At 40.6% G+C, this 22,387-nt stretch overlaps 3 protein-coding genes across 10 annotated transcripts in view; 2 read left to right on the plus strand and 1 right to left on the minus strand.

Annotated features, from left to right (window-relative positions):
• Positions 1 to 22,387, plus strand: part of LOC115179515 (zinc finger protein OZF) — a 919,448-nt gene that overhangs the window by 175,211 nt on the left and 721,850 nt on the right. The window lies entirely within an intron of this gene.
• Positions 1 to 22,387, minus strand: part of LOC115179511 (zinc finger protein 665) — a 514,676-nt gene that overhangs the window by 127,897 nt on the left and 364,392 nt on the right. The gene's annotated exons all lie outside the window — the stretch shown is intronic.
• Positions 294 to 13,777, plus strand: LOC115179518 (zinc finger protein 501-like). The gene is made up of 3 exons (XM_029741126.1): positions 294 to 333; positions 9,177 to 9,425; positions 11,332 to 13,777. Exons 2-3 carry the CDS (start codon positions 9,323 to 9,325, stop codon positions 12,612 to 12,614), a joined length of 1,386 nt encoding a protein of 461 aa, XP_029596986.1. The 5' UTR covers positions 294 to 333; positions 9,177 to 9,322; the 3' UTR covers positions 12,615 to 13,777.

A 22,387-nucleotide genomic window follows, 5' to 3' on the forward strand; every position in this document is an offset into this window, starting at 1 on the left:
AAATTAGTGCAAGGCAATAAGATAAGGGTGGCTAAATGCCAGAGGGGATGAAACATTAACATAAAGAGGAGTTACTATGTGTGTGACGTAAGGAGGAAAACTATAAAAAAGTCTGGAAAGACATTGACTGAATATTTCCACTACACTCTCCTTCCGCACTGAGTCCAAACCTACAGTCACTGGGTCCTGATTGTGACAGTGGAGCCCAGTTTGCACTGCAGGATACAGAGATGGCATCAGTGAAGCTGGAAGACTGTAGTCAAACACTGGAGCTGAATGTCAACATTAAAGATGAAGAAGAGGAGGAGAAGATTGGGAAATCTGTTTCTCATGGTAAGAGCAGGTTCTAAGTTTGTATTTTTCATTCCAACTTCCCACTGTGCATGAAAAGTTGCTGTAGAACTGTTTCAGGATGAACTGTTTCAATGAGAAGGTAGATGTTATTTCAAACCGATGTCAAAGCTGACGTGAATACCTTAAATAACAGATACCGGACCTAATGAACTCACGTGAAATGTTGCACTACACATGCAACACAGCATTCCTATCCTAGCCCTCCATGTCTAGCCCTCCATGTCTGCTGTGTGGATCGACCAGTCATTTGAAAGAGTAAGAACATTTCAGTGAAACAAAGGCGAAATCCATTAAAGCCAAGATAATGGAATTCATTGCCCTTGACAATCAACCGTTCTCTGTCGTGGGTGATGTTGGCTTTCACCGCACTGGTACACACGACCAAGTGCGCTATTTTTCCGATTTCGCCCTACCGGAGTTACACAGTAATAGCGTCACTGCTATTAGCTTCACGACATACATGCTATGGAACGCCGTTTGGGTCATTGTGTGTCAAAAAAAGATACAGTTGCACTGTCAAAGCTGTACAAAAGAAGTCTGCAAACAAGCAAACCGGCCGCGAACTATGTGTTTACAATACCGCGTTGGTAATAAAGCACACTTTGTTCGAACGCAACTTTTGGGGTAGCTAGCTTTAGCCTGGTACCTTAGCTAGCACCAATACAACTAGCCAATGACCAGTAGAAACTGCAGTAATTTTCATTATTCTTAGCAATGATTTAGGAATCCTTGTGAGTAAGTATTAGCTAGGTTGCCACTTGTTGTTCGCCTATTGAAAATGAACTTCAGTTCATGAAAATAAACAGCTAGCCAGCTACTTAACCCTGTTGCCCAAAGCTTCCGTTATAAGCAGCCAGCTAGCTTCATCTGGCTAGTGAGGCTCGACAGGACCGGGTTATGTGTTGTCAAGCTAGCTACAATAAGGATTAGGCAGAATAGTGGAATTTGCGGTTTGTCTTCAAAATAAAAGTGTGTCATTGACAGTGATGCAAATGAATACAAATAGTAGAATTATGCCATACGTTTATTTTGAAGGCTAACTGCAAAATCCACTATTGTGGCTAATCCTTATTGTGGCTAGCAACTGAAACAGATTATGTCGGTTTGCTATGTTTTTGGGGAAGAACATTGTTTGCATCCAATCGTTGACATATGAAATACGAGTGATTGTGTAATCAATGTGTAATAACTACGTACATTTTTTTATGAACTCATAAAATTATTGTGACGGGCAGTCATATTCAGGTCCTGATTGGTCAACAAGCTTATTTGACATGTCAAATAGTGTTATTTGACATGTATCTTTTTTGACACGCAAAGACCCACGGCGTTCCATAGAAATCCTGGTTGAGAATGAAACTACTGAACAAACGAACAAGGAAACAGCACAGCAAGTAAGTGAAAGAAATAGGTTTTACATTTACGTCATTTAGCAGACGCTCTTACAGAGCGACTTGATTATGTTTTACTGGTAATGGGGACATATGTAAATGCTAACAAAATAACTTTTTGGTGTGTGTGAAACCTTTATTTAACTAGGCAAGTCAGTTAATAACACTCGGTCTGCGTCAACAGACTTCAGTGCAGGCAGTGCGGTGATTATCAGTTTTCTACATGTGTAATAATATTCAGACACAATTGTCCATAGAGCTAAATGAAAGGATTATGTTGAGGCACAGATCTGGGTGAGGGTACCAAAACAGGTTTAAGTGTTAAGGAGGAGCAGTTGAAATGGAATATTCCAGGTGTCTGTGATGCCCATCTTTTGGTGAGACGTTGATCCGGTGTAGAGCGCAGGGAAACAGAGAATACATTGTCTGTCATGTGGAGTTTTGATGCAGAGTCTCTGCCAGATAAGGTCAAGGTAGGAAGTGTCAGTTATCCCGTGAGCGCTTTTGTTCCTTAATAACCTCTTATGGCTAGGGGGCAGTATTTTCACGGCTGGATAAAAAACGTACCCAATTTAATCTGATTATTAGTCCTGCCCAGAAACTAGAATATGCATATAATTATTAGCTTTGGATAGAAAACACTCCAAAGTTTCTAAAACTGTTTGAATGGTGTCTGTGAGTATAACAGAACTCATTTGGCAGGCCAAAACGTGAGAAGATTCTGTACAGGAAGTACCCTGTCTGGTGGGTTTTTGTCATCTCTATCTATTACAACGGATCTCTGCTGTTATGTGACACTTCCTACGGCTCCAATGGGCTCTCAGAGCCCGGGAAAAACCTGAATGACGTAATTCAAAGCCCTGGCTGAAACACACGAGTGCTTTTGCTAAGTGGTCTATCAGAGGACAAAGGGCTTAGGCGTGGGCACTGGCCGCCCCCGCCTTTCTGTTTTTCCCTCTGTTTACAGACACGCAGATTCCCGGTCGGAATATTATCGCTTTTCTACGAGATAAATTGCATAAAAATTGATTTTAAACAGCGGTTGACATGCTTCGAAGTACGGTAATGGAATATTTAGACATTTTTTGTCACGTTATGCACCATGCGCACGACCGTGATTTACCATTCTGATAGTGTCTAGAACTCAGGAACAAAACGTCGCTGATGGAACATAACGATGGATTATTTGGGACCAAACCTACATTTGTTATTGAAGTAGAAGTCCTGGGAGTGCATTCTGACGAAGAACAGGAAAGGTAAGACCATTTTTCTTATAGTAAATGTGATTTTGGTGAAGGCTAAACTTGCCGGGTGTCTAAATAGCTAGCCCGTGATGGCTGGGCTATCTACTCAGAATATTGCAAAATGTGCTTCATCCGAAAAGCTATTTTAAAATCGGACATATCAAGTGCATAGAGGAGTTCTGTATCTATAATTCTTAAAATAATTGTTATGCTTTTTGTGAACGTTTATCGTGAGTAATTTAGTAAATTGTTAGTAAATTCCCCGGAAGTTTGCGGGGGGTATGCTAGTTCTGAACGTCACATGCTAATGTAAAAAGCTGTTTTTTGATATAAATATGAACTTGATTGAACAGACATGCATGTATTGTATAACATAATGTCCTAGGTGTGTCATCTGATGAAGATCATCAAAGGTTAGTGCTGCATTTAGCTGTCTTCTGGGTTTTTGTGACATTATATGCTAGCTTGAAAAATGGGTGTCTGATTATTTCTGGCTTGGTACTCTGCTGACATAATCTAATGTTTTGCTTTCGCTGTAAAGCCTTTTTGAAATCAGACAGTGTGGTTAGATTAACGAGTCTTGTCTTTAAATAGCTGTAAAATAGTCATATGTTTGAAAAATGGAAGTTTTCGGATTTTAGAGGAATTTGTATTTCGCGCCACGCCCATCATTGGATATTGGAGCAGACGTTCCACTAGCGGAACATCTAGATGTAAGAGGTTAAATACTACAGTGTTTTAGGTGTCAGGTTTATGGGCCTGTTGCAGCAGTGTGTAGGAGTGAGATGCCTAGATGTGAGAAGTGTGCAGGAGGGCATGAGATGAAGGAATGTGTGGTATCGGTGGATAAAGTTCTGTGTGTTAGTTGTGGGGGTGCCAATGGGGCTGGAGATCTGAGGTGTCAGGTGAGAGAAAGGCAGATTGAAGTTGCCAGGGTTACAGTTGTACAGAAAGTGTTGTATGCCGATGCAGTGAAGAGAGTGGTAGAGGGAGATGGGTACAGGGTGAGTGATCTTGAGAGGATTCTTGTGAGAAGGCAGAGACCAAGAAAGAGTGATGGGAAGAATATGTGCTTCAGTAAGGTGGGCTTTTTAGCGTTTATAGCCGTGATTGTCAATTATAATGCAGAAATGTATAGAAAGTCACAGATAGAGGTTGTGGTAGCTGCGGCAGAGAAGTACTTGGGATTGCAAGGATTTACTGCAGAACAACTGCAGGGGGTGTTGAGTGGTAGTGGTCTGGCATAGGACTAGATAGGGTTAAATAGTGGAATGGGCTGGTGGGTTTTTATTGTGGAAAATCACCACAAAGGGACTCAGTCAAACTTAAATGAATCATTCTTTATTATCAGCAAGCTAGAGAAGTTCTAACAAACTTAAAGCACCATAGTACACGTCAGTCAGGAGCTCTGCCGGGGCAGTCCCGTTAGTTCTCCTATATACTGCTTAGACAGACAAGTTATATTTGCATGATTTAGCTTATTCATTATTCACCAGTACAGTAGGAGTATGCAGCTAAAAGTTTGATGCGATCCGCCAACCAAATCCCAAAGAAGAAGAAGGACGCACGTGCACGTCGCTTGACCAGTATGTAGAATGTGAAAAAGGAGCAAAGTTCATATCTATTATTGATGTTTGATGAAGAGTATCTACCACCCTATGTGAAGCTGGGATATAAAATATACCCCATAAGAGAGTTTGTGTAAAACCCGACGCAATGCAAGAAATGTAAAAAGTTTGGCCACATGTCAAGTGTTTGCAGACGGAAATTTATGCAACTGTGGTGGGGGGTCATATTCCTGAATTCCCAGAGTGCCCTGTTAGGGTGAAAGAGGTTGAGGTGTCAAGGATCAGGACTGTACAGCAAATCTCCTATGTGGAGGTGGTGAAGAGCGTTATAGGGGCAAGAGGCCACAGTTCTGAAGAAGATATGGCAGTGGATGCACCACAACCAGTTGCAAATGTTTTACGTCAATCAAGTGATCTGGATACACTTACTGTGAAGAAGATGGATTTTTTAGCATTTATAGCCACAGTTATGAATTGTACTGCACAAGAAGTCCAAGTAGCTGGACATCATTATATCTGCAGCTGGGACGTTTTTGGGCCTCCAAGACTGCAAGGACTACTGTCACCAGAAAAGGTTCTGCTCTTACAGGATCCTTCTCAGCCTGTGTATGGACCTGATTAGAACAGAAAAGCATGCTGATTTAGTTGAATTTAAATTTTGTTATTGATAGTTTGTATGATTTTGAAAATGCTGTATACACTGAACAAACATACAGTGCCTTGCAAAAGTATTCACCCCCTTGGTGTTTTTTTTGTTCCATTACAACCTGTAATTTAAATGGATTTATATTTCAATTTCATGAAATGGACATACACAAAATAGTTTAAATTGGTGAAGTGAAATGAAATGAAAAAAATAACTTGTTTCAAATATTTCAATTTTTTTTCTCTCAAAAAAACAGAAAAGTGGTGCATGCATATGTATTCACCCCCTTTGCTATGAAGCCCCGAGAAAGATCTGGTGCAACCAATTACCTACAGAAGTCACATAATTAGTTAAATACAATCCACCTGTGTGCAATCTTAAGTGTCACATGATCTCAGTATATCTACACCTGTTCTGAAAGGCCCTGTTCTGAGATTGCCTGCAATGACAACAAGCTCAGTCCGATGATGCTGTGACACACCGCCCCAGACCATGACGGACCCTCCACCTCCAAATCGATCCCGCTCCAGAGTACAGGCCTCAGTGTAACGCTCATTCCTTCAACGATAAACAAGAATCTGACCATAACCCCTGGTGAGACAAAGCCACAACTCGTCAGTGAAGGGCACTTTTTGCCAGTCCTGTCTGGTCCAGTGACGGTGGGTTTGTGCCCATAGGTGACGTTGTTGCCGGTGATGTCTGGTGAGGACCTGCCTTACAACAGGCCTACAAGCTGTTAGAGATTCACCTAGGGGTCATGATAGGGCTGTACTAAATGTTTGATGTATTATAATAATTGATTATGCTTATGTTGTATAGAAGGGGGGGTTATAAGACCCCTCCCTCCTCACATTTATAGGGTCCTAGACTACAGATGAACAAAATATATACGTTATTAGGTTTAATATTGTTCCACAGTACTTTTCTAGTCTCTGCCTCTTATAAAGAAACTGTCTGAGAAATGTGTGACTGTGAAGACAGAACTGTGGGGGAGATAAGAGACTAATCAGACATTCCACAATAAATCAAATTTGTGGAGTGAACATTTAGTGCCTAGCTTTTAGATAACACTGAAACTCTATGTTTGTGTAGTTGTGGATGCATGGGCTTGGTCTGATGAGCCAATGATTTGCAAGGAACATGGAATGAACGAACCCCAACAAAGCCCTCAGTCCAGCCTCTCTCAGCCTATTGCGGACAGTCTGAGCGCTGATGGAGGGACTGTGCGTTCCTGGTGTAACTCGGGCAGTTGTTGCCATCCTGTACCTGTCCCGCAGGTGTGATGTTCAGATGTACCGATCCTGTGCAGGTGTTGTTACACGTGGTCTGCCACTGCGAGGACGACCAGCTGTCCGTCCTGTCTCCCTGTAGCGCTGTCTTAGGCGTCTCACAGTACGGACATTGCCATTTATTTCCCTGGCCACATTTGCAGTCCTCATGCTTCCTTGCATCCTTGCAGCATGCCTAAGGCACGTTCACGCAGATGAGCAGGGACCCTGGGCATCTTTCTTTTGGTGTTTTTCAGAGTCAGTAGAAAGGCCTCTTTAGTGTCCTAAGTTTTCATAACTGTGACCTTAAATTACTACCGTCTGTAAGCTGTTAGTGTCTTAATGACTGTTCCACAGGTGCATGTTCATTAATTGTTTATGGTTCATTGAACACGCATGGGAAACAGTGTTTAAACCATTTACAATGAAGATCTGTGAAGTTATTTTGATATTTAAGAATTATCTATTAAAGACTGGGTCCTGAAATAGGGACGTTTCTTTTTTTTCCTGAGTTTATAACAGCACAGAGAGGGAGAGAAATCATAGAAAGTGAATCTCATTTTAGTTTTGTGAGAGATACAGGCGTGCTTCTCTCTCACCACAGCAATGGCCACGCCTTGGTCTAAATAGGCTACAATGTTGCACAAAGCATAAACCTGGGACGTCCCAACATTAATACATTCTTAGAATATCTGGCACGTTTTCACATTACGTTTTTAGGGGACATGACAATTCCAGAGGAATCCAAATGTAATTACTCTGATTGTTACATTGCAAACAGTGGAAATTACTTTTCATGCCACAAAATGTAGGCTACCTGATCCTGGCAAATGGGTTCCGGAACGAAAGACTACAAAACTCAGAGGTGCCGGAGGATCCAACAACAAGCACTGCGCTTCTCATATAACGGGGTAGGGCCATCCCAAGAATCCCTGAATGCATGGACGATTGCAGCAAAGATCTTTATAACTAAATCAAGATAGACCACAGCTGGTTGTTTCCAATGGGAACAGATGAGTCATAGTGGGCAGTGCCAAGCACGATCTAGCGAGATCCTATTGGCGCGTTCTAGCAAACATCTGCATATTTCTGTTAGGGAACTCCTCTGTGGAGCACTTGTGTGCAATAACTCAATTCGCCTTTTCGTTCCTTCTAAACAACGTGATTTAAAAAAAACTTGTGCAAAGGGTGAAGTCTACAAAACTTAGTCCACTCTGTTCATAACAGATTTTAGTTTTGGAAACAGAAAACTGTATTAAGCTCAGATGTTTCATCGATTAGAACATTTGCAGAATGTCGGCCAAAATCCATCTCGTTCCATTTTCTCCCACTGCCGGCCAGTGGGCATATTTGATAGTGAGTGGAAACGCTAAGCGGATTCTTCACATTTCTACATCCAGTGAAATATCTGTCTCATTGTTCTGTCTGTGGCTGCACTGTTGTAGTGGGAGAACAGTAAGTTCCAGGCAGGCACACACCATTCTTCAGAATAAAGAAAACGCCAGAACTGTGATGTTAAGAACCTTTGTGTCGGTTTCTATTTATTCTTTCTAATATCAAAAGAACATGTCATACCATGCTACGTAACAAATCTGTTAATGTATTATCACGTTTGATAAAGCGTTGATTTGTTATTTTTGTGTCAAACCAAGTGAAGAACGTGATAACTATTTTATGAGCCACATAGCTAGAGACTTTGGGTTTGTCTGAGTGGGTGTACATCATTTTATCAAGGTAACTTAATTTGATAAATAATCAATTTACTTGAGATTTCTGAGTTCGTTTTGCATGTTATTGGTATTTTGTCAAATTCACAAGCTGGGAAAATGGCGGCGCCCACTCTGTCTGCGTCAAAGAGAGAAAATTTCACGGGTGCACTACTGTTTTGAAGCTGAATGTAATGATTATCAGTTTCCTACATGTGTACTTGTCATAGACGGCGTAAGGATTGGACCAAGGCGCAGCGGGTAAAGTGCTCATCTTCTTATTTATTTAAAGAAAACACTTAAACAAAATAAACAAATGACGAAAACAGTTCCATAAGGCGCCCAGGCTATACAGAAAATAACCACCCACAAAACACAAGTGAAACAAACACAACTAAATATGGCCTCCTATTAGAGACAACGACAACCAGCTGCCTCTAATTGGAGGTCATTGCCAAAAAGCCAACATAGAAATAGAAAACTAGATATAAACATAGAACCTAAACCAAACACACAAAACAAACACCCCCTGCCACGCCCTGAGCAAACTACAATGACAAATAACCCCTTTTACTGGTCAGGACGTGACAGTACTAATATTCAGACACATTTAGTTTCTATTTTTGTCTATAAATGTTAATATGGTGTGACGGGAAATACAATTGGTTTTTGATTCAAATAATACATTGAAGACAAAATGATTCAGGAAAATAGTACGTAGTGATGCTTACCTACCGGAGTCGAGTACCGGCACCTCAATTTTCTACTGCTTGAGCTCGTGTTCCTCTTATAGAATATAAGTATTGTGGAGCTCCTGTATCTAAATAATAACAGTACTGGCAACCACAATGAGTACTTACACCTATTTCTGTCCATGTCAAGCACTGAATTAGATAATTGAACAAGAAGAAATAGAATATATTTTAATTGAGAATAAAGAAAGTGCCAGAACTGTCAAGACAATTACATTTTTGTGTCTTTTTCTCATTGTTACTACAGGGCGACTAGAATTAAGTCTGAGGCCGGTAACATTAATAGTGAGCACAAACCCAGCCTGCCTCTCTCATTCCACACTATGTCCAAGCCTACATTCACTGGGTCCTGATTGTGACAGTGGAGCCCAGTTTGCACTGCAGGATCCAGAGATGGCATCAGTGAAGCTGGAAGACTGCAGTCAAACACTGGACCTGAATGTCAACATTAAAGATGAAGAAGAGGAGGAGACAATTGGGAAATCTGTTTCTCATGGTAAGATCAGGTTCTATCTAAGTTTGTTATTCATTCCAACTTCCCACTGTGCATGAAAAGTTGCAGTAGAACTGTTTCATGATGAACTGTTTCAATGAGAAGGTAGATGTTATTTCATGCTACTGATACTTACATGGTTTGACACCAGTATTGTCAGCATTTGTTTTATTAATCTGGGACATCTGGGACGCTAGCGTCCCACCCGCGGTACACACTATCAACAGCCAGTGAAATATCAGGGCGGCAAATTCAAAATTACAAAATCTCATAATTCAAATTTCTCAAACATCCAACTATTTTACACCATTTTAAAGATACACTTCTCCTTAATCCAACCACATTGTCCGATTTCAAAAAGGCTATACGGTGAAAGCATAAAATTAGATTATGTTAGGACAGAGCCTAAACAAGAAAAACACACAGCCATTTTCCAAGCAGGAGAGGTGTCACAAAAAAACAGAAATACAGCTAAGATTAAGCACTAACCTCTGACGATCTTCATCAGATGACACTCCTAGGACTCAATGTTACACAGTACATGTATGTTTTGCTCGATAAAGTTCATATTTATATCCAAAAAAACCATTTTACATTGGCGCGTGATGTTCAGGAAATATTTTGCCTCCAAAACTTCCGGTGAATGAGCACAAAAATGTACAAACATACTCATCATAAACGTTGATAAAATATTAAACTGTTATTCAAAGAATTATAGATAAACATCTCCTTAATGCAACCGCTGTGACAGATTTCATAAAAGCTTCACGGGGAAAGTACACTTTGCAATAATCTGAGTACAGCGCTCAGAAAACAACAGCAGGCAATACAGATACCCGCCATTTTGGAGTCATCTAAAATCATAAATAGCATTATAAATATTCACTTACTTTTGATGATCTTCATCAGAATGCACTCTCAGGGATCCCAGGTCCACAATAAATGTTGTTTTGTTCGATAAAGTCCATAATTTATGTCCAAATACCTCCTTGTTGTTAGCGCGTTCAGTAAGCTACTCCAAATGTAGGAAGCGTGACGAACATTTCACAACGAAAAGGGAAAAAAAGCTCTATTTACGTTCGTAGAAACATGTCAAACGATGTATAGCATCAATCTTTAGGGCCTTTTTAACAGAAGTCTTCCATAATATTCCAACCGGACGATTCCAAAGTCTTCAAAAACGTTATGGAACACAGCTACCTCTCACGTGAATGTGCGCAACTGAACTCATGTCATTTTCTGAATCACCAACTTCAAGGCCTTCTTGTTCGCTCTCTGTTCACTGCAAAAGCCTGAAACAAGGTTCTAAAGACTGTTGACATCTAGTGGAAGCCTTAGGAAGTGCAAAATAAACCATAAGTCACTGTGTGTTAGATAGGCAATGACTTGAAAAGACTACAAGCATCAGATTTCCCACTTCCTGGTTGGATTTTTCTCAGGTTCTTGCCTGCCATATGAGTTCTGTTATACTCACAGACATCATTCAAACAGTTTTAGAAACTTCAGAGTGTTTTCTATCCAAATCTACTAATATCACTAAAAAGTTAAGTGGGCTATCTGGAGTACTCAGAGAGTAGACTAAAGAAGTGAAGTAGACAAACTGCCAGGGTTTTAAAGTATTATGAAATGAGTTTTTTTAACCTTTATTTAACTAGTCAAGTCAGTTAAGAACAAATTATTATTTACATTGACGGCCTACTTCCTGCCAAATCCTAGGTTCCTGCTTGCTAGGGAGTTTTTCGTGGCCACTTTGCTTCTACATCTGCATTGCTTGCTCTTTGGGGATTGAGGCTGGGTTTCTGTAAAGCACTTTGTGACAACTTCTAATGTAATAAGGGCTACATAAAATACATGTGATTGACATGTATATCACACCAACTGACTGGTTCTTCTGATGTTGTTCACACAGGACACCGTGTTGAGACATTCTCTACATCCAGAGAGCAACAGCAGGAAGATCACAGAGCGAAGAGGTTTCACCACTGCCCACATTGTGAGGAGATTTTCCCATTTGTAGCAAAGCTAAAAATACACCTAAAAATACACACAATAGAGAATCGGTATTCCTGTTCTGACGGTGGGAAGAATTTCACAACATCAAAGGCTCTGACAGTTCATCAGAGAGTGCATACAGGAGAGAAGTCTTACTCCTGCTCTGACTGTGTAAAATGCTTCACAACATCAACTGAGCTAAAAGTTCATCAGAGAATACACACAGGAGAGAAGCCTTACTCCTGCTCTGATTGTGGAAAGAGTTTCTCTCAACTGGGCACCTTAAAACACCATGAACGTATACACACAGGAGAAAAGCCTTACTCCTGCTCTGACTGTGGAAAGAGTTTCTCTGTACTGGAACACTTAAAAGCACATGAACGTATACATACGGGCGAGAAGCCTTACTCCTGCTCTGAATGTGTTAAATGCTTCACAACATCAACTGGGCTAAAAGTTCATCAGAGAACACATACAGGAGAGAAGCCTTACTCCTGCTCTGATTGTGTAAAATGCTTCACAACATCATGTAGGCTAAAAGTTCATCGGAGAACCCATACAGGAGAGAAGCCTTACTTCTGCTCTGACTGTGCGGTGAGTTTCTCTCTACTGAGCCACTTAAAACGACATGCACATATACACACAGGAGAGAAGCCTTACTCCTGCTCTGACTGTGGAACGAGTTTCTCTTTACTGTGCCACTTAAAACGACATGAACGTATACACACAGGAGAGAAGCCTTACTCCTGCTCTGACTGTGGAAAGAGTTTCTCTGTTCTGGGCCACTTAAAAAGACACCAACAAATACATAAGGGAGAGAAGCCTTACTCCTGCTCTGACTGTGTAAAATGCTTCACAACATCAACTGAGCTAAAAGTTCATCGAAGAACACACACAGGAGAGAAGCCTTACTCTTGCTCTGATTGTGAAAAATGCTTCACAACATCAACTGGGCTAAAAACTCATCAGAGAAAACACACAGGAGAAAAGCCTTACTCCTGCTCTGATTGTGTAAAATTCTTCACAACATCAACTGGGCTAAAAGTTCATCAGAGAACACACACAGGAGAGAAGCCTTACTCTTGCTCTGACTGTGGAAAGCGTCTCTCTCGAATGGGCCAGTTAAGAAGACACCAAGGAAGAAGACACCTTAATTCTGCTCTCAATGTGGCAAGAGTTTCTCCCGATTGGGCAATGTAAAAACACACCAACGGATACACACTTAAGAGAAGCCTTATCACTGCACTAACTGTGAGAAGCGATTCAGATTGGGCCATTTAAAAGACACCAATGTATACATAAAGGAGAGAAGCCTCATCAGTTCTCTCAGACCATCTAAGATTAGTCACTCCACTTAATTCCAATCTCATAAAGTAATTGGCAACGTTGAATTGGCTCAAATGAAGAAAGCGTAGAGCACTCTATTGTAATCCTATTGTTTCTCACTGTGAGAGAACTGTGCAGAGGAAAGGGAGTGTTATAGAATGTTAGCCTCTCGTTACTTTACTGATCAGTGGGCACCTTGTCAGTTTTGGTGTGTTTTGTTAGCTTCTACTGCAAAGATATTGAGCTGACCTTGGATTTGCCCTTAAGGTTTAATATCCTCTGTGAGGCGTCTCACTATGGATTCTGATGGTTGACTGGGTGGTACTGCTTCCCTCTGCAGTTTTCTGTGGGAATGAGCTAGTAGACACATCATGCACTGAGTGTACAAAACATTAGGTACACCTGTTCTTTCCATGAGTAGACTGACCAGGTGAATCCAGGTGAAGCTATCATCCTTAATGATGTAGTTGTTGTGTATTTATTATGGATCCTCATTAGCTTTCAGCAAAAAACAAGAAACTGCGGTTGCAGTGGAATGAAAACACTGAAAAATTGGGAACATATTGCCTGGTGTGATGAATCCTGGTTCCTGCTATTTCACGCTTTTAGGAGGACTAGGGTATGGAGGAAACCACGAGTACATGCATCCAGTGGTGGAAAAAGTACCTAACTGTCATACTTGAGTTGTAAACGGTACATTATTTTCTTTAGGAATGTAGTGAAATAAAAGTAAAAGTTGTCAACAATATAAATAGTAAAGTACAGATACCCCTTAAAATTATTTTTACTTAACAACTTTACACCTCTGTATGCATCCATGCCATGTGTCAGCATTGCAAGGTGGTGGTGTGACGAGTGGGGTGTGTTTTCAGGGCACACATTGGGCCCCTTGATAAAAGTTGAACAATGTTTGAATGCCACAGGATATCTAAATAATCATTGCCAATCAGGTGCATCCCTTCATGGCAGCAGTGTGCAAATAGATCCATCTGCAAGTATATATTTTTTGTAGGATTATGCCCCATGCCACAAGGCTTGTCCAGGAATGGTTCCAAGAACATGACAGTGAATTCAGCTTACTGCAGTTGCCTGCCGAGTCACCAGATCTCAATCCAATTTTGCATCTGTGGGAGGAGATAGAACGAGTTATTTTGAGTACAGTGGGGAAAAAAGTATTTGATCCCCTGCTGATTTTCTACGTTTGCCAACTGATAAAGAAAGGATCAGTCTATAATTTTAATGGTAAGTTTATTTGAACAGTGAGAGATAGAATGACAACAAAAATATTGAGAAAAACGCATGTCAAAAATGTTATAAATTGATTTGCATTTTAAGGAGGGAAATAAGTATTTGACCCCCTCTCAATCAGAAAGATTTCTGGCTCCTAGGTGTCTTTTATACAGGTAACGAGCTGAGATTAGGAGCACACTCTTAAAGGGAGTGCTCCTAATCTCAGTTTGTTACCTGTATAAAAGACACCTGTCCACAGAAGCAATCAATTAGATTCCAAACTCTCCACCATGGCCAAGACCAAAGAGTTCTCCAAGGATGTCAGTGACAAGACTGTAGACCTACACAAGGCTGGAATGGGCTACAAGACCATCGCCAAACAGCTTGGTGAGAAGGTGGTGCGATTATTGTTGGTGCGATTATTCACAAATGGAAGAAACACAAAAGAACTGTCAATATCCCTCGGCCTGGGGCTCCATGCAAGATCTCCCCTCGTGGGGTTGCAATGATCATGAGAACGGTTAGGAATCAGCCCAGAACTACACGGGAGGATCTTGTCAATGATCTCAAGGCAGCTGGGACCATAGTCACCAAGAAAACAATTGGTAACACACTACGCCGTGAAGGACTGAAATCCTGCAGCGCCCGCAAGGTCCCCCTGCTCAAGAATACATATACACGCCCGTCTGAAGTTTGCCAATGAACATCTGAATGATTCAGAGGACAACTGGTGAAAGTGTTGTGGTCAGATGAGACCAAAATGGAGCTCTTTGGCATCAACTCAACTCGCCGTGTTTGGAGGAGGAGGAATGCTGCCTATGACCCCAAGAACACCATCTCCACCGTCAAACATGGAGGTGGAAACATTATGCTTTGGGGGTGTTTTTCTGCTGAGGGGACAGGACAACTTCACCGCATCATTTGACGGGGACATGTACTGTCAAATCTTGGGTGAGAACCTCCTTCCCTCAGCCAGGGCATTGAGAATGGATCGTGGATGGGTATTCCAGCATGACAATGACCCAAAACACACGGCCAAGGCAACAAAGGAGTGGCTCAAGAAGAACCACATTAAGGTCCTGGAGTGGCCTAGCCAGTCTCCAGACCTTAATCCCATAGAAAATCTGTTGAGGGAGCTCAACGTTCGAGTTGCCAAACGTCAGCCTCAAAACGTTAATGACTTGGAGAAGATCTGCAAAGAGGAGTGGGACAAAATCCCTCCTGAGATGTGTGCAAACCTGGTGGCCAACTACAAGAAACGTCTGACCTCTGTGATTGCTAACAAGGGTTTTGCCACCAAGTACTAAGTCATGTTTTGCAGAGGGGTCAAATACTTATTTCTCTCATCAAAATGCAAATCATTTTATAACAATTTTGACATGCGTTTTTCTGGATTTTTTTGTTGTTATTCTGTCTCTCACTGTTCAAATAAACCTACCATTCAAATTATAGACTGATCATTTCTTTGTAAGTGGGCAAACGTACAAAATCAGCAGGGGATCAAATACTTTTTTCCCCCACTGTAGAGATCAATTCCCAGCCAACTTGACACAATTGTGGGAAGCATTGGAGTCAACATGGGTCAGCATCCCTGTGGAACGCTCTCAACACCTTGGACAGTCCATGCCCGACAAATTGAAGCTGTTTTGAGGACGAAAGGAGTTGCAACTCAATATTAGGAAGGTGTTTCTAATGTTTTGTACACTCAGTGTACATCAGATAAAGATGTTGTGATAAGTTTTTAACATTAGTTTGGGTGGATTATTTTATATTCGTAAACAATTTTGTTTAATGATAAACAGGCTATGAATCGACTAGTTGTGTTTTTTAAATTGTCTTTTAATTCTTGATTCATTATTGTAGTCATTGATGATAAATGTATTTGAATAACTGTATTGAAGTTAATTGATCTGGCGGCAGGTAGCCTAGTGGTTAAGAGTGTTGGGCCAGTAACTGAAAGGTTGCTGGTTTGAATCCCGAGCCGACTAGGTGAAAAATCTGTCATTGTGCCCTTGAGCAAGGCAATTAAGCCTTATTTTTCCTGTAAGTTGCCCTGGATAAGAACATCTGCTAAATGACAAGAATGTAATGAAAAATGTTTGTACATGAATTTATGCTGGGCAACCACTTTTTTCTCTTGTGTATAATTAAATGAAATAAACTGTTTTTAGTGAAATACTGTATATACAATACACAACATTGCTGCTTTGTTTACCCTGGCCAGAGGGACAGGGCCATAGTAAGCTAGACTATGTAGCTGCTGTTGTTAGTAGCTGTCACGTCCTGACCAGCAGAAGGAGCAATTGTATTAGTTTTGGTCAGAACGTGGCAGAGATTTTTGTGTTACGTGTGAGTTGGTTGTTGGACTCCCAATTGAAGGCAGGTGTGTTGAGTTGCCTTTGATTGGGAGTCCTATATAGTAGTGTGTGTTTTTCCTTGTGGTTGTGGGTAGTTGTTTTTGCACTGCGTTTTGTGTGCCTGCAAAACTGTTCCTGTCGTGTTTATAGTTTTTTTTCCTGTGGATGCTTTACTCGTGTTTATTAAAAATATGAGTATCCACATTCCCGCTGTGCCTTGGTCCATTCCTGATGACAGACCTTACAATAGCCTACAGTTTCCATGCAATACAGCATGTCAGATCACTAATGATTAGGTGTATAGGCTGCTACATTTGTACAAGAGTTTTTGCTTGTGTCTATCAGGAGTGATGTGTTATCAGGCTTGTTAAATAACTACTGGAGGGAAGTGGAGAGCGCGCATTGACCTTTGTGCATTGTGCCCGGACCGCCCGACATGGTAAAGAGAGGCAAAGGACATGCAGCAGCACTCCAATGTGAAGAACTGTACAAAATGTACAATTGTACTAGAATGAAAAAAATATAGCATGATATTTTGGTGGAATGGTAGTGACCAAACAACAATATATGGTTTCCATTGTACTAAACCTAGGAACATAGAAGAAACTGCCAGATGCGTTGTAATAGCTCGGAATTAGAGCCACATTTGAAATTGAATGCATGCAGCACGGTGGAAAAAAATCACATTTAAAACATGATTTAAAGGTAAATGTATTTTCGGAAGGACTGTGGTCACTATTCATGTAATACATTAAATACATACATCAGATGGTATTGGGGAGCTATTTCATAGGGTTTTCATGGGTACATTATTTACCCATTTCAATCTTTTACCAACCAACCTTATGCTTGGTGGGACTGTTATGGTCAGAGCAGACCATCAGATATGCCCTTAAATATTGTGATTATCAACCTGGAATTAAAATGTAAGAGGACCAGTGCTTCTACAGTGAAACACATCTCACATCTGTGCTGTTTGAGAGAGATGTTGTTAGACTACATTGTATTGTTGTTTCCTCTTCTGAGGTCACTGGTGGGGAACAACATTTCAATTCACAGAGACAATGAGTCCTTCAAGTTTAGCACTATATCCACACGTTTGAATTATCTGAATGATGATGGTGAAGGGGGAGATTGAATTTACAATATACAACGGGGGCAACTAGGCTTTTAGCTAGTCTGTGGGCCAGAACATAATTAGCCTATTAACAAATAGCCTATAGCTGCCCAATTCATAGTCCTACACAGTGTGGGCTACACTACACTTTTAACATGTGGTAAGTGGGCTAATCAATTCAATGACCATAACATAATAATGTTGATCTGATTACAGTGGTAAAATCACCAATGTCTATATTAATAGTCCTACCTGTTCTGTTACAATATATTCATCGTATTTCTGCAATGCCAAACCAGTGTGTCTTGTTTGCATCGACACTGTCACTGTTTGCAAAGAATTCAATCTGAGATGTCATTATGAATCTAAGCATGGTACTTTCAGAAGTAGATGTCCCACCTCAGACATGAGGCTGAAGTCTGACGCAGAAAGGAAGGTGGGCCTAAGGAGTGAACACCCTGTGTGTTTTACAGTGGAGATTTTAGCATGTAGATATTGTATTATTATTATTTAACCTTTAATTAACAAGGCAAGTTGTGAAACATGCTGACGCCTTAAAGGCTAAGAAAAAGTCTGTCTAACAATGGTTTCAGTGGTCCTACATTGTCACAAGGTATAGGTTGTACACCTATTTAGACCTGAAGTAGCAGACAGTCTAAATCCAGATTAGTGACAATGTCGGACTACTAAAACCATTTGTAACATTATTTAAATTAGTCCAGCATAAAGTTTGAGCTTTCCTTTCAGCACCATGGAGTGAATCCTTACCACCGCTACACCTGGCTATCAAGCCTTATCTGGCAGCGAAGCGGTTAATTCAGCCTCATTTACTGCCTTTAAAAAAAACTGCTGATATGGCTGACTTGCTTAACCAATATGGTTTCTACTGACTCCTTGTGGATTTCTGTAAGTCGATAAGAACCGCCTAGTTAAATAAAGGTTAAACAAAAACAGCCGAAACAGTTCGGAAGAGTTTGTGCATATGTTATGACGACATGTTGTGATGTTTTCGTTTTGGACATTGTGTAAGGTTTTTTTTGGCTATTCCGTGCACACACTTTTTTCCTGGAGGCAGGCCGAAGTCAGTAGCTGAAGTCTAAGCCCCTTCATTGGGGATTGGTCAACATTAATGACAGATTTATTGAGTTATCTGACTATTTTGAGGAAGTAGCTATAGACCCTTTTCCAGTACTGGACACACTGACGTCACTCACAGATGTGTGAGACTCTTGGCGACAGTAGCCTAGATTTGCGTTTTTATTGCTTCTAAACAAAATATATTTTTGCAGTTTATATACGCTTTCAATGTTGTTTTGAATCTTGCTTGAACAGTTGCTAAGATTACAGAATGCTAATGCTCAATTTGTAAGTCGCTCTGGATAAGAGCGTCTGCTAAATGACTTAAATGTAAATGTAATGATATAGGCTATAGCAAAAGCTAGCCAAAGAACCATTTTACTGGTTGAAGTGTTTTTTTAAAGTATAATGCAGCTGATTTGTGATGATGACACAAACATTATATGAAGCAGGACATTCATACAAATCATACAATCCAATTATAATCCAAAAGTAGTGTGAAATGCACTAATAAGCAACATGTAAATAGAGGCTTTTTTTGCTGGCGTTCTATAAGAACTTGTTCTGCCACCAACTTGCGCGCCTCACCCTCTTGCAGCAAATTTGTAAACACAGAAAGGGTTCTATGGCGTCTCAAAATGGACTAACAGCACTACTGCCGCTTTTTATTCAAGCAAAGGTCTTTAAAGGAAGTATGCAAGCACACTCGTTAGGTTCACCTAGCCTTCTTAATTAAAAGATGACTGTGGCGGATGAATCAGAATTAGTTGGGTAACATAGATAATTAAGATGTTTTATTTGCATAATATGCGTTTGTGAGATACTTGTCATTAGAATGTATCCTTTTGGACTCTGGTGTTGGCAGTGGCACTTTTCCCTTAGCTAGGGCTTAGTCACTTGGGGCCCAGAGAGGGGAGAGGTCAGGATTGTCTTTCACATATCCCTGGTGCTATGTAGAATATCAGAAAGGGAAAAGGACAGAATGGAACATTGTCTTCATATGGGAATGTGTCTTTACCTATTCTTAAACCATGTGAAAGGATGGCGTGATTAATGGGGAACCAATTACTTGTCTCCACAATGTCTGTGCGCAAGTCACTCCCTCCTTTGGCATTGGGGGAAGGTGTATGGCAGTGTCTGGAACCATTGTATGTCCCCTCTGATGTTGCACTTATCTTGGGATAGTGTATGACCTAGAGAGTCACTCCCCTCAGTGAGCTTGTCCAGGAGTGGGATTAAGAGGGGGTTTACTTGAGATGGGAGTATCTAGAGTTGTCAATTGATTTATGCCATTGGATGAGATGGTGTTTTTGTGCTATGAAGTACCAGGAACGAGATTAGAACCTCGTCTTAGGGACCAAACTGAACGATAATTTATAGCGAATGTTATCTGGCTAAGGGATACTCCTTTCTCAAATATAAAGTCCCTTTGTGAACTGTTTCTAAGATCTGTGGTTCGTCATGTAGGTTGAGAGGGGTGTACCTTGGCTATAAAATAACTTTGTACTTTTGTGTTGACACTTTTTAATGGTTCGTTAGAGATGGCGCATCATTGAAAGTCAAGTGCTTTTGCAAAAGCTCTTAATTATTAAAGATGTAGTTTAAGTATAACTCTGACTTGTGTGTGAAGTTTGTAACTCTCCTCATTTGGTAATGCAGAAATTAGACACCACATGACAAAAGCAGTTTTCTTTATAAAATAAATGTATGTTTATTTATAGCACATGCTTAGAGCAAATGCACCTCTAACTAAATTAACTCCAAAGGAACTCTAATTAAAGGGATAGTTCAATCAAATTACAAATGCCCATCTTGGTTTCCTCATCCTGTATACAATCCCAATAATGTGCACGTCAGCAGTGAAGTTCTCAAAATGGAGGACTTTCAGTACAGCAGTACCCTTGTCCCAAAGGGGTGTACATGTATGTTTTTGCCATAGCACTCACATACCTTAATCAATTCAAAGGCTTGCGTTGCTTAGTTGAATCCAGTGTGTGAGTGTTAGGGCAAAAACAAAAAAACACACCCATTTGGGTCCCCTGGACCACGATTGGGAAACATTGGAGTACTTAGCAAAAAGTGTGATGATGCAAAATGTATGCAATTATCATTTTGGTCATTTGCATATCATTTGCATCATCTTCACACTTTTTGCTTTGTACTGAAAGTTCTTGAAAATGTGATTACAGTGTACTAATGAACAAAATACTACAACTTTTTTGGGGTGAAACATCCCTTTCATAGAGCCTACCACTCCATTAAAGGAGTAGTTCACTATTTTACAACTTGAAGTCCTGTATGTAAGATTACTTGGCTTGTATTCAGGGGACTAGGTACAGTATGTACTCAGGAGATGAATCTCTGATCTTAGCACCGCCATTCTTACACCTTCACGTCATTGCACTGTGGTTCTTCAATGTTTTCCTGATTGTTATTTTTTATTTTTTTTTATAAACCTGGGTCAATGGAAACCTGTCTACTGATGAACAACGGCTTCCTAAAATGCTGTGGTGCTTACTAACACGAAAGGAAAAGTTGTGGTAGACGTGGGCCATCACAGGTGAGTTCACAGCTCTTTCACTCTGAGAATTCATATCAATGACTCACCCTCAAATGGACCATCAGTACCACAGTTCTACAAGACTATTTACATAATCAATTGCATTTCAACAGCCTGATCCTCAATATAGTCCTGGGGAGACAGTATATTAAGCTCTAACAATGGGGTGTTGAAAGGGTTTGCAAGTTGGAAGGCCACCTCAATTCAATTAGCTCTTCCCCAGCAGTTCCAACCTAGCTAGCTTGCTAGCTCATCCAACAGGTTTAAGCTACAGTGAAACAGAGACCAGACAACCTGACCACGATCCTATTGTGTTTAAGATTTTTAAATAATTTTTATAGATAATATAAATATATTTGTTTCCCCCTCAGAGCTTCCTAATATAGCAAGCCAGTTGATAATACAGTAGCTAGGATGAATGCAATGTATGACATTAGTAACTATATCAAAGACTTTGATTTGTAGCTCATTGTTCTGTGGCTATATGGCCAGGCGACATTAGATCTGAGTGATATTAAATCAGAAGGAATGTCTGATCACATCAGAAAAAGGACACCTATACAGGAATTACTGAGTCTAATGTTACAGATATCCACTGGGAAATCTTTACATAAATTACATCATCAAAAAGGTGCACCAGAGAGACGATTAAATGGTTGCGCCTACTATAGATTAAGTGCACTATTTACGTTGTGTAGCCTAATTTAAAGTGTGTACTTTGTGTCTAATATGAATGAATTCATGTATTGTTGTCAATACTTACCTACCTGATCTATTGAAATGAGATCAGTGCTTGACTTGGACAGGAGCTCACCTCAAATGTCTACTGCTTGAGCTCATGTTCCTCTTATAGAATATTAGCTCAACAGTATTGTGGAGCTCCTGCACCTAAATATAAACTGTACCAGCACCTAAACTCAGCAACAAAAAAAAGAAACGTCCTCTCACTGTCACCTGCGTTCATTTTCAGCAAACTTAAGATGTGTAAATATTTGTATGAACATAACCAGATTCAACACCTGAGACATAAACTGAAGAAGTTCCACAGACATGTGACTAACAGAAATGGAATAATGTGTCCCTGAACAAAGGGGGGGTCCAAAAGTAACAGTCAGTATCTGGTGTGGCCACCAGCTGCATTAAGTACTGCACTGCATCTCCTCCTCATGGACTGCACCAGATTTGCCAGTTCTTGCTGTGAGATGTTACCCCACTCTTCCACCAAGGCACCTGCAAGTTCCCGGACATTTCTGGGGGGAACGGCCCTAGCCCTCACCCTCCGATCCAACAGGTCCCAGACGTGCTC

Source organism: Salmo trutta, chromosome 39 (genome assembly GCF_901001165.1).
Source record: "Salmo trutta chromosome 39, fSalTru1.1, whole genome shotgun sequence".
In the NCBI taxonomy this organism is placed as follows: Eukaryota; Metazoa; Chordata; class Actinopteri; order Salmoniformes; family Salmonidae; genus Salmo; species Salmo trutta.

Coding starts and splice junctions, on each gene's coding strand:
- LOC115179518 (XM_029741126.1), top strand. CDS start 9,323: ATGGCATCAGTGAAGCTGGAAGACTGCAGTCAAACACTGGACCTGAAT. Junction 9,426..11,331: donor TGGGAAATCTGTTTCTCATG/GTAAGATCAGGT, acceptor TTGTTCACACAG/GACACCGTGTTGAGACATTC.